The sequence below is a fragment of the Rhinoraja longicauda genome, chromosome 13, assembly GCF_053455715.1.
Source record: "Rhinoraja longicauda isolate Sanriku21f chromosome 13, sRhiLon1.1, whole genome shotgun sequence".
Lineage (NCBI taxonomy): Eukaryota > Metazoa > Chordata > Chondrichthyes > Rajiformes > Arhynchobatidae > Rhinoraja > Rhinoraja longicauda.
The window spans coordinates 50,006,271-50,019,446 of NC_135965.1; the positions used below are offsets into that span (position 1 = coordinate 50,006,271).

A 13,176-nucleotide genomic window follows, 5' to 3' on the forward strand; every position below is an offset into this window, starting at 1 on the left:
ATTGAGGGACAAAAGTTTATGGGTAACATGAGGGGTAACTTCTTTACTCAGAGGGTGGTGGCTGTATGGAATGGGCTTCCGGTGGAAGTGGTGGAGGCAGGCTCGATTTTATTATTTAAGAGTAAATTGGATAGGTATATGGATAAGAGGGGATTAGAGGGTTATGGTCTGAGAGCAGGTAGATGAGACTAGGTCAGGGAGGGTGGTCGGCGTGGACTGGTAGGGCCGAACGGGCCTGTTTCCGTGCTGTAGTTGTTATATGGTTATATGGTTATATGGTTATATGGAGAGACAGTGGTCCTCAGCTATCTACCTTTTTGAAGACTAAACTAAACTAGACATTTGGTGCAAAATAAAGTCCAATTAAAGATAGTTCAAAGATCTCCAATGAGGTAGATGGGAAGTCAGGACCCCTCTCTAGTTGTGATAGGACGGTTCAGTTGCCTGATAACAGCTGGGAAGAAACTGTCCCTGAATCTGGAGGTGTGCGTTTTCAATCCTCTGTACCTCTTGCCTGATGGGAGAGAGGGGAAGAGGGAGTGGCCGGGGTGAGACTGGTCCCTGATTATGATTTTTAGATTTAGAGATACAGCGCAGAAACAGGCCCTTCGGCCCACCGGGTCCGCGCCGCCCAGCGATCCCCACATATTAACACTATCCTACACCCACGAGGCACAATTTTTTTTACATTTGCCCAGCCAGCCAATTAACCTACAAACCTGTGCGTCTTTGGAGTGTGGGAGGAAACCGAAGATCTCGGAGAAAACCCACGCAGGTCACGGGGAGAACGTACAAACTCCGTACAGACAGCGCCGGTAGTCGGGATCGAACCCGGGTCTCCGGCGCTGCATTCAGTGTAAGGCAGCAACTCTACCGCTGCGCCACCGTGACCGCCCTGAGTTACAATGCTGAGTTACTCCAGCATTGTGTGTCTACCTTCAATTTTAACCAGCGTCTGAAGTTTTTTTCCTACGCGTTTTTTTTCCCTTGGTGTGAATGTAGAATTTTCCTCCTTTATATCACCAATAACGAACATTAACGAACAATAATGAACGGGTGTTGGTGGAGGCAGATATGATAGTGCCATTTAAGAGACTTTTGGATAGGTGCGTGGATATGCAGGGGATGGAGGGATATGGATCATGATGCTGGCCTTGCCGAGGCAGTGTGAAGTGTAGATGGAATAAAGTACAGGTGACCCCTGCAATACAATGGGGTGGTGTTCCTGGAAAACAGGCCTCCTGGCGATAACCCGTAAACGTGAAGCCACAAGTTCAGTCTTCATTCAAACAATCGATCAGATTAATGTTTAGTCTTTAAGACAATCAATCAGCCCGAAGAAGGGTCCCGACCCGAAACATAACCTGTCCAAGTTCTCCAGAGATGTAGCTGACGTTGCTGAGTTACTCCAGCAGTTTGTCTACAACCCAAGATTCAAAGCATCTGCAGTCTTTTACCCAGAGTCGGGGAATCAAAACCCAGAGAACATAGAGAACATAGAGAACCCAAAACCCAGAACAAGGGGTCACAGTTTAAGGATAAGCGGGAAGTCTTTTAGGACCAAGATGAGAAAGTTTTTTTTCACACAGAGAGTGGTGAATCTGTGGAATTCTCTGCCACAGAAGGTAGTTGAGGCCAGTTCATTGGCTATATTTAAGAGGGAGTTAGATGTGGCCCTTGTGGCTAAAGGGATCAGGGGGTATGGAGAGAAGGCAGGTATGGGATACTGAGTTGGATAATCAGCCATGATCATATTGAATGGCGGTGCAGGCTCGAAGGGCCGAATGGCCTACTCCTGCACCTATTTTCTATGTTTCTATCTTCGGGGTAAGCCAGCATCTGCAGTTCCTTCCCAGGCATTACACAGGGCCACATCAGTATGCGATCAGTATCAGCGAGTACATTCCTGCTAGCGGGGGAAGAGCCAGCTTAGCTCCAACATTAAAATCGCTTGCCATTTACTCAAAAAGGCATAGATAGGGTAGACAGTCAGAACCTGTATCCCAGGATGAAAATATCAAAGACTAGAGGTCATACCTTTAAGTTTAAAGGAGATGTGTGGGGCATGTTCTTTTTACACAGAGGGTGGTGAGGGCCTGGAACGAGCTGCCAGGGGTGGTGGTGGAGGCAGATAAGATAGTGCCATTTAAGAGACTTTTGGATAGGTAGGTGGATATGCAGGTAATGGAGGGATATGGATCTTGTGTAGGCAGATAAGAGTTGGTCTTGTCACGGGCTTTGTGGGTAGAAAGTGCCTGTTCCCTTGCTGTGCTGGTCCATGTTCTACAGTATGTTCAAAGACAGAGGAGGTTAGTTTAATTTGTTACCATGTCTGGCACAGGCATCGTGGGCCAAAGACAATTGGTGTGCCAATAGACAATAGACAATAGGTGCAGGAGGAGGCCATTCGGCCCTTCGAGCCAGCACCGCCATTCAATGTGATCATGGCTGATCATTCTCAATCAGTACCCCGTTCCTGCCTTCTCCCCATACCCCCTGACTCCGCTATCCTTAAGAGCTCTATCTAGCTCTCTCTTGAATGCATTCAGAGAATTGGCCTCCACTGCCTTCTGAGGCAGAGAATTCCACAGATTTACAACTCTCTGACTGAAAAAGTTTTTCCTCATCTCCGTTCTAAATGGCCTACCCCTTATTCTTAAACTGTGGCCCCTTGCTCTGGACTCCCCCAACATTGGGAACATGTTTCCTGCCTCTAACGTGTCCAACCCCTTAATAATCTTATAACACAGTTAAATATCACAGTTTAACACCCTCTGCTTTCGATAAGATCTCCTCTCATCCTTCTAAATTCCAGTGCATACAAGCCTAGTCGCTCCAGTCTTTCAACATATGACAGTCCCGCCATTCCGGGAATTAACCTAGTAAACCTACGCTGCACGCCCTCAGTAGCAAGAATATCCTTCCTCAAATTTGGAGACCAAAACTGCATACAGTGCTCCAGGTCCATGTTCGACGTTCTTCTACGACAGGAAACTATTTTGTAGTTATTGGTGCTATAAAGGAGGAAAATTCCACATTCACAACGAGGGGAAAAAAAAAGTGTAGGAAAAAAAACTGCAGATGCTGGTTAAAATGGAAGGTCGGCACACAATGCTGGAGTAACTCAGCATTGTAACTCAGCAACTCAGTAAAGTAGTCCCTGCTTCCGCTCTCTCTCCATCCCCTCCCCTTTCCCAGTTCTCCCACTAGTCTTCCTGTCTCCGACTACATCCTATCTTTGTCCCGCCCCCTCCCCTGACATCAGACTGAAGAAGGGTCTCGACCCGAAACGTCACCCATTCCTTCTCTCCCGAGATGCTGCCTGACCCGCTGAGTTACTCCAGCACTGAGTGTGGTCTACCAAGGGGGAAAAAAAACCAATGTTTAATTCACACTGAGAACATGACCTTCATTCGACACACAATTACTGGGCTCCACGATCCCATCCAGAGCACTAAACGTTATTAGTTCATTGTCATTTCAGCCGACAAGGTAATGTGTTCCTATCAGATTCTATAGTGGGTTTCTTACCTCAGAGTTGAAGCGTACAGCTTCTTCCGACTGGTGTAACAGAACCTTCATCCCTGAGGAGGATAGATTGACATAAACCTGTAGGCAGGTATACTCCAATGGATTCCAGCACTCTGGCCCGCAGCTAACGGTGCAGTTTGTGCAGCTTGTAATTCTGGCTTCAAGCACAGTGCATTTCGACACCCCTGTCCAAACACTAACAAAACACTGGCTATCAGAATACATCCTTTGTAGCTCGACTTAAGTAATTGTCAATAAAATATAGATACTAGAATCTAAAACCTAATGAGGAAATCTGAATCCATTTCATTGCTTCCACAATACGCATGTACTTTTCTTGTGCAGGAAGGAACTGTAGACGCTGGTTTAAACCCAAGAGAGACACAAAATGCTGGAGTAACTCAGCGGGTCAGGCAGCATCTCTAGAGAGAAGGAATGGGTGATGTTTCGGGTCGAGACCCTTCTTCAGACTAGTCAGGGGAAAGGGAAATGAGAGATATAGACAGTGATGTAGAAAGATGTACTTGATATCTACTGCTTAAAATAATCGTATCAACAAGAAACTGCAGATGCTGGTTTACAAAAGAAGACACAAAGTGCTGGAGTAACTCGGGCCGATAAAGGCCTGTCGCCAAGCTATGTGCCTCTTGTGACTCTATAACCATGTTATGACTCTATAACTCAGTGGGTCAGGCAGCATCTGTGGAGAACATGGATAGGTGACGTTTTACAGAGTGCTGGAGTAACTCAGCGGGTCAGGCAGCATCTGTGGAGAACGTGGATAGGTGACGTTTCACAGAGTGCTGGAGTAACTCAGCGGGTCAGGCAGCATCTGTGGAGAACATGGATAGGTGACGTTTCACAGAGTGCTGGAGTAACTCAGCGGGTCAGGCAGCATCTGTGGAGAACAGGGATAGGTGACGTTTCACAGAGTGCTGGAGTAACTCAGCGGGTCAGGCAGCATCTGTGGAGAACAGGGATAGGTGACGTTTCACAGAGTGCTGGAGTAACTCAGCGGGTCAGGCAGCATCTCTGGAGAACATGGATAGGTGAAGAGTTGCGACCCCAAACTTTAGCTATCCATGTTCTCCAGAGATGACCCTGACTCAATGAGTTATTCCAGCATTTTGTGCCTTCCTCACTAATAATAATCAGTTCCTTATTAATTAATATTTCGTAAGATACTAAATATTCATTGTTGGAGCTTTATAGCAAAATGCCATTGCACATTTTATAAATTCCAATCTGCAACCTTGGCTTAATTCCAGCTCACACTCGAGATTCCTGAGGGTGTGAGCTATAGGGAGAGGTTGTGTAGGCTGGGTCTCTATTCCATGGAGCGCAGGAGGATGAAGGGAGATCTTATAGAGGTGTACAAAATCATGAGAGGAATAGATCGGGCAGATGCACAGAGTCTCTTGCCCAGAGTAGGGGAATCGAGGACCAGAGGACATAGGTTTAAGGTGATGGAGGAAGATTTAATAGGAATCTGAGAGGTAACCTTTTCACACAAAGGGTGGTGGGTGTATGGAACAAGCTGCCAGAGGAGGTGGTTGAGGCTGGGACTATCCCAACGTTTAAGAAACAATTAGACAGGTGCATGGATGGGACAGGTTTGGAGGGATCTGGACCAAGTGCAGGCAGGTGGGACTAGTGTAGATGGGGCATGTTGGCCGGTGTGGGGAAGTTGGGCCGAAGGGCCTGTTTCCACACTGTATCACTCTATGACTCTATGACTGTAGGAGATTATTCCAGCTGACAGGAATAAGAAAAATGATTAAACCTTAAAACTTTGCGAACAAATGGATAAAAGAAGAAATTATTTTAATGGTAATATATTATATGTGTATATATATTGTAATATATTATAATAATATAATATATAATATAATGACAATGGTAATAAAGATATGTGTAAGCCAGGTGGTTCTTAGCTCCCTTCTGTAGGAGAGTCTACAATTGAGCTAACATTTCGATTTAAGAGATCATTTTGCAAACAACATTTTCATATCATGATATTTCACAATATGTCAGGTTGTGAGAACATTTTTTGAATTGCTTTATGCAGAGTTTACAACGTTAAAATCAGGATTTAATTCATGATTGGATTGGGTCAGATGCATCTTTATTTCTAATTCATAATATTCTCATATTGCAAACAGCTAAGTAGAAGCTAAATGCATCGGCAGAATACTATACACATGAGATACATTGCACACATAACATTGGCTGTCATATGTTGAAAGACTGGAGCGACTGGGCTTGTACACACTGGAATTTAGAAGGATGAAAGGGGATCTTATCGAAACGTATAAGATTATTAAGGGGTTGGACACGTTAGAGGCAGGAAACATGTTCCCAATGTTGGGGGAGTCCAGAACCAGGGGCCACAGTTTAAGAATAAGGGGTAGGCCATTTAGAACGGAGATGAGGAAAAACCTTTTCAGTCAGAGAGTTGTGAATCTGTGGAATTCTCTGCCTCAGGAGGCAGTGGAGGCCAATTCTCTGAATGCATTCAAGAGAGAGCTAGATAGAGCTCTTAAGGATAGCGGAGTCAGGGGGTATGGGGAGAAGGCAGGAACGGGGTACTGATTGAGAATGATCAGCCTTGATCACATTGAATGGCGGTGCTGGCTCGAAGGGCCGAATGGCCTCCTCCTGCACCTATTGTCTATTGTCTATTGTCTAGATGGTAAAATTGCATGCATAATATATGCTCTATCATGAAGCGCAGGTGGTGCAGCAGGTAGTGCTGCTTCCCCGCAGCACCAGAGACCCGGGTTCGATCCTGACCTCGGGTGCTGTCTGTGTGGAGTTTGTACGTTCTCCCCGTGATCGCGTGGGTTTCCTCCGGGTGCCCCGGTTTCCTCCCACATCCCAAAGACGCGCGGGTTTGTGGGTTAATCGGCCCCTCTGTAAATTGACCCCGAGTGTGCAGGGAGTGGATGAGAAAGTGGGATAACATGGAACTAGTGAGAACGGGCGATCGATGGTCGGCGCGGACTCGATGGGCCGAAGGGCCTGTTTCCGTTCTGTATCTCTAAACTAAGCTATACATTGTGTCGGAAAGAACTGCAGGTGCTGGTTTTAAGTCGAAGGTAGACACAAAGTGCTGGAGTAACTCAGCGGGTCGGGCAGCATCTCTGGAGAGAAGGAATGGGCGACGTTTCGGGTCGAGTTCCTTCTTCGGACTGAACAGAGTATACATTGTTCACAATACAAACTAATTTTATAAATTATAAAGAACACAAAAATACTTCTGACTCAATAGACAATAGACAATAGACAATAGGTGCAGGAGGAGGCCATTCGGCCCTTCGAGCCAGCACTGCCATTCAATGTGATCATGGCTGATCATTCTCAATCAGTACCCCGTTCCTGCCTTCTCCCCATACCCCCATACAATCATGATTTATTACTAAATTTAATTGAAAAAATAAAAGTTATTTTAATTTGGTTCTAAGATTATAGAACAATGTTTTGTATTCCCAGCATTTTATAACTATATCGATGCATCTAAAAAAAACAAGTAGTTATTTCTCTGCTACCTCTCCTTGTATTGTTGAACCACTTTTGTTCCCAAAACGAAGGCAATGAATATTGAACACACCAGCATTGCCAGACCCAGAAATATGGCCCTGTTCTCACCAGCCTTCAGGGCAGTGACTGTTTTCCGTTTCTCCAGAATATCGCGTGGTTTTGTCTTTTTATGGATGTTCCTGAAATGCAAACAGATACATTAGTGAAGCTTGTCTTATCCATTTATGGACAGGCTGAATCACGGTCCCACAGGCCAAACGGACTGTCACCTTTTATAACTCCAGGGACTAAATTTTGTCTTCTCTATATTAACTTAATTAACTTTATTTAGATGCTGTAACTGTAATTCTTTTTTGTGCACAATCCGCAGGCGTTGCCACTTTCATTTCACTGCACATCGTGTATGTGTATGTGACAAATAAACTTGACTTGACTTGGTTCTGTCACTCGAATGGCCAGGTACGAAGGAGATGACATAAAATGGTGGACACTGCCCAGTCCATCACGGGTGCTGACCCCCCCACCATCTAAGGGATCTACAGGAGGCGCTGCCTAGAAAAGGCAGCCAGCATCATCAGAGACCCACACCACCCTGGCCACACTCTCACTGACCCACACCACCCTGGCCACACTCTCACTGACCCACACCACCCTGGCCACACTCTCACTGACCCACACCACCCTGGCCACACTCTCACTGACCCACACCACCCTGGCCACACTCTCACTGACCCACACCACCCTGGCCACACTCTCACTGACCCACACCACCCTGGCCACACTCTCACTGACCCACACCACCCTGGCCACACTCTCACTGACCCACACCACCCTGGCCACACTCTCACTGACCCACACCACCCTGGCCACACTCTCACTGACCCACACCACCCTGGCCACACTCTCACTGACCCACACCACCCTGGCCACACTCTCACTGACCCACACCACCCTGGCCACACTCTCACTGACCCACACCACCCTGGCCACACTCTCACTGACCCACGCCACCCTGGCCACACTCTCACTGACCCACACCACCCTGGCCACACTCTCACTGACCCACACCACCCTGGCCACACTCTCACTGAACCACACCACCCTGGCCACACTCTCATCTCACCCCTGCCATGGGGAAGAAGGTACAGAAGCCTGAAAACTATAAAGCCCAGGTTCAGGAATAGCTTCTTCCCTACGTAACCATCAGGATGAATTAAACTCCGAACTAAACTCCAAACTCCAGGCAGCCTTGATTGCATGAGGGACTTTGGGCTTTGCTTCTGTTTTTTTTCACAATATATTTATTCATTTATTGAACCACTTGTTGTTTAATTTGGTGTGTACTGTGTCCAATGCTGACATGCCTGTTGTGCTACTGTTAGTAAGAATGTCATCGTTCTGCTTTGGGGTACGTGACAATGAGACCCTCCTGACTATTGAAACCCTGATACCAGTGGATTATATGATAAGGTGTGCAGTCACAGGTAGGGTTGCCAACTGTCCCGTATTAGCCGGGACATCCCGTATTTTGGGCTAGATTCGTTTGTCCCGTTTTAGTAGGGTTGCCAACTTCCTCGCTCCCAAATAAGGGACAGAGGGTGACGTCACCGCCCCGCGCCCCACGCGACCTCAACCGCCCCGCGCCCCACGCGACCTCACCCAGCCAGCGGCCACGTGCTCCCGGCCCGGGCGGCCGCCATTGGTGGAGCGGGAGCACGTGGCCGCTGGCTGGGTGAGGTCACGCGGGGCGCGGGGCGGTGACGTCACCCTCTGTCCCTTATTTGAGAGTGAGGAAGTTGGCAACCTTTAATTACAGGGGGCAGGTGACAGGTATAAAGGCTTATATTTTAAAAAGCAGATTTCGAAGATAGGAGTGGAGTGTAGTTAACAAAGTGCTGCCTCAACAATCGTTAGGCCTGACGTCATTAGGCCATAAGTGAAAGGAGCAGAATTAGGCCATTCGGCCCATCAATCATGGCTTATCTATCTCTCCCTCCTAACCCCATTCTCCTGCCTTCTCCCCATTGCCCCTGACACCCACACTAATCAAGTATATACTAATCAAGTGATAGCAGTAGAGGTGCCACGGTTACAGCTGGTCATTTCTCCTAGGACAGTTTATAGACAATAGACAATAGGTGCAGGAGGAGGCCATTCGGCCCTTCGAGCCAGCACCGCCATTCAATGTGATCATGGCTGATCATTCTCAATCAGTACCCCGTTCCTGCCTTCTCCCCATACCCCCTGACTCCGCTATCCTTAAGAGCTCTATCTAGCTCTCTCTTAAATTATTAATCTCGGCCTTCAGTTGCTAAGGAATCTTAGGTACCTATGAGTGATGAGTGTTTAACAACACTGGGCCTGTACTCGCTGGAGTGTAGAAGGATGAGGGGGGACCTCATGTAAACTTACCGAATAGTGAAAGGCCTGGATAGAGTGGATGTGGAGAGGATGTTTCCACTATTGGGAGAGTCTGGGACCAGAGGGCACAGCGTCAGAATTAAAGGACGTTCCTTTAGCTCAGGAGATGAGGAAAATTTTATTTACTCAGAGGGTGGTGAATGTGTGGAATTCTTTGCCACAGACGGCTGTGGAGGCCAAGTCATTGGATATTTTTAAGGCAGAGATAGATAGATTCTTGATTAGTACGGGTGTCAGGGGTTATGGGGAGAAGGCAGGAGAAAGGGGGTAGGAGGGAGAGATAGATCAGCCATGATTGAATGGCGGAGTAGACGATGGGCCGAATGGCCTCATTATCCTTCTATCACTTATGAAATAATAAGTTCATAAGTGATAGGAGCAGAATTAGGCCATTCGGCCCATAATGAGTGAAAATGGTAAGAAAGTCCATAGACACAGCAGTGTACAATAGATCGAGTCGCCACACAGAGGCTCTTGCCCAGAGTCGGGGAATCGAGAACCAGAGGACAAAAATCCCACTGACTGGTTAACTAACACGCGACAGAAAGCTTTTCACTGTACGTCGGTACACGAGACAATAAACTAAACTGAACTAAACTAATGTCCACAATGGGGTAGAGGTGAATCGGACAGTGCCCTAGCTTATGGAAGGGCCGTTCAGAAGCCTGATAACAGAGGGGAGGAAGATGGTCCTGACTTTTCATTTTGCCCGATTGTAAATCTTCCAACACTTAACAGATGGAGGAGAGCCTGGAGTTTAAGCCAGCAAATATCTTTGGAAGATTTGCTTCTTGTGGTACCGTATAGAAATCAGTGAGGATGATTTTATGCTCGGTATAGTGACGTTCATGAAGCTTTCAGATAGGCCCATGGTAATGCAGGGAGTGGAGGGATATAGATCACGTGCAGGCAGAGGAGACTAGTTTAACCTGGCACCAATGTTCAGCACAGACATTGTGGGCCGAAGGGCCTGTTCCAGTGCTGCACTGTTCGATGCTCTATGTCTTATAGACAATAGACAATAGGTGCAGGAGGAGGCCATTCGGCCCTTCGAGCCAGCATCGCCATTCAATGTGATCATGGCTGATCATTCTCAATCAGTACCCCGTTCCTGCCTTCTCCCCATACCCCCTCACTCTGCTATCCTTAAGAGCTCTATCTAGCTCTCGCTTGAATGCATTCAGAGAATTGGCCTCCACTGCCTTCTGAGGCAGACAATTCCACAGATTCACAACTCTCTGACTGAAAAAGTTTTTCCTCATCTCAGTTCTAAATGGCCTGCCCCTTATTCTTAAACTGTGGCCCCTTGTTCTGGACTCCCCCAACATTGGGAACATGTTTCCTGCCTCTAATGTGTCCAACCCCTTACATCTTTTTTCTTCCGTCAGTCATGAGACGCACTCCAAAGACGTGCAGGTTTGTAGGTTAACTGGCTTGATATAAATGTTAATTGTCCCTAGTGTGTGTAGGATAGTGTTAGTGTGCGGGGATCGCTGGTCGGCACGGACTCGGTGGGCCGAAGGGGCCTGTTTCTGTGCAGTATCTCTAAACTAAACTAAACTAAGCTAAACTAAACAGTCAGTGACACACAAAATAATTGCAAACTGTCTGTCTATTAACAGTATTTCCAGCAAGCCAAACTAGGAAACTATGGCAACTTGAGCAGTGAATGAACCCGCTGGTTATAAAAATCACGACGCACATCAGTCAAACAACATTTACCAGCGTAGCTTGAAGTTAGCAAAAGTAAAGATGTAAATTGACAGCTCAGTTTAAAGTCAATGTAAACGATCACTTTCCAGATGAAAATCTAATACTTTTCACATTTAAAAATAATCAGTGATTTTTTGAACATTTGGGCTGCAAATGTTTCTGGGAACTTTTGGCATAAAAGGCGAGAAATGTGCGACTTTGCAGCTTTAAATGATATTGACATATCTTAGAAACATCGAAACATCGAAAATAGGTGCAGGAGGAAGCCATTCGGCCCTTCGAACCAGCACCGCCATTCATTGCGATCATGGCTGATCATCCACAATCAGTAACCCGTGCCTGCCTTCTCTCCATATCCCCTGATTCCGCTAGCCCCTAGAGCTCTATCTAACTCTGTTTTAAATTCATCCAGTGAATCAGCCTCCACTGCCCTCTGCGGCAGAGAATTCCACAAATCCACAACTCTCTGGATGAAAAAGTTTCTTCTCACCTCAGTTTTAAATGGCCTCCCCTTTATTCTTAGACTGTGGCCCCTGGTTCTGGACTCCCCCAACATCGGGAACATTTTTCCTGCATCTAGCCTGTCCAATCCTTGAAGAAATTTCTACGTCTCTGTAAGATCCCCTCTCATCCTTCTGAATTCCAGTGAATATTTCCCATTTGCCTTGCTGAACAGAGGAAGGGTAGGTGTTAGATCTTACCTCTCAGGTTGCTCTGTAGGCTGCGGGGGCTTGGTCCACAAGAACATCCTGGGCATGGGAACGCGGTTGACATCTCTCGCGGACGATGTGGGATTTGCGTTGCGTCGATGGGGCCTAATGAAGGGAAGATCCATGAAACACGCTGGGGAAAACTTGTTTAAAAAACCAAGCCCATTCGCGGCCTTGAAAGCCTCACGCTTTAGCGGAGAACACTCTTTGGGATTTGCACATAATGTTGTACTTTCAGGGCGTTGTGTTTCGCCAGCGGTCGTGATTCGCCTCTTGGCGATAAGACGGGGTATTTTAGTTGGGGACCGTGTGTACAAACGTACAGCAGCTTCGGGATCAGAGATTGGTGCTGAGGGAGGAAGTCATAGCAACAGCTCGAGGTGCACAGGTGCTTCAAATAATCGCTGATGTGGAAGGTAAACTTTGTTCCCTGGTGTTGATTTAAAGACGTGGCCAACTGCAAGAAGCACAGGCCAACAGCTAACAGGTAGAACGCTAGGCAATCTAGGTGGGTGGCACGGCGGTAGAGTTGCTGCCTCACAGCGCCAGAGACCCGGGTTCGATCCCGACTACGGGTGCTGTCTGTACGGAGCTTGTATGGGGAGAAGGCAGGAACGGGGTACTGATTGAGAATGATCAGCCATGATTACATTGAATGGTGGTGCTGGCTCGAAGGGCCGAATGGCCTCCTCCTGCACCTATTGTCTATTGTCTATTGTACGTTCTCCCCGTGACCTGCGTGGGTTTTCTCCGGGTGCTCCGGTTTCCTCCCACACTCCAAAGACGTGCAGGTTTGTAGTTTAATTGGCTTTGATCATGATTGTAAATTCTCCCCAGTGGGTGTAGGACAGTGTTAGTGTGCGGGGATCGCTGGGCGGCACGGACTCGGTGGGCCAAAGGGCCTGTTTCCGCGCTGTATCTCTAAACGAAACTGAACTAAATTGCCATCTTTCTCGTGTTTTTCGACAAGAACACTCAAACAAGCAAATCAGAGGCAGGCAAAGGCCATTCAGCCCTTCAAGTCTGGTTCAGGATTCCATCAGATCATGGCCGACTGTTTCTAGACTCACTGCAGGAACTCAGCTGTTATGACTTAATTCCTTGGAGGGCAGGAGGTTGAGACGTGATCTCATGGAGGTGTATAAAACCACGAGGGGAATAGATCGGCCCTGTGCACAGTCTTTCTCCAGGAGAGAAGAATTAAAAAAACAGAGGACATAGGTTGAAGGTGAGAGGGGAAAGATTTAATCGGAACTGGAGA

At 47.2% G+C, this 13,176-nt stretch overlaps 1 protein-coding gene across 2 annotated transcripts in view; it reads right to left on the bottom strand.

Moving 5' to 3' along the window:
• s100p (S100 calcium binding protein P) overlaps positions 1-13,176 on the bottom strand; it is a 28,301-nt gene that overhangs the window by 3,089 nt on the left and 12,036 nt on the right. For both annotated transcript variants that reach the window (XM_078410096.1, XM_078410097.1), the window contains exons 2-4: positions 11,907-12,020; positions 7,080-7,250; positions 3,532-3,727 (exon numbers count right to left, since the gene is read on the bottom strand). In XM_078410096.1, coding sequence (XP_078266222.1) covers positions 3,532-3,727; positions 7,080-7,250; positions 11,907-12,020 — 481 coding nt within the window. The remainder of the gene's footprint in view (positions 1-3,531; positions 3,728-7,079; positions 7,251-11,906; positions 12,021-13,176) is intronic.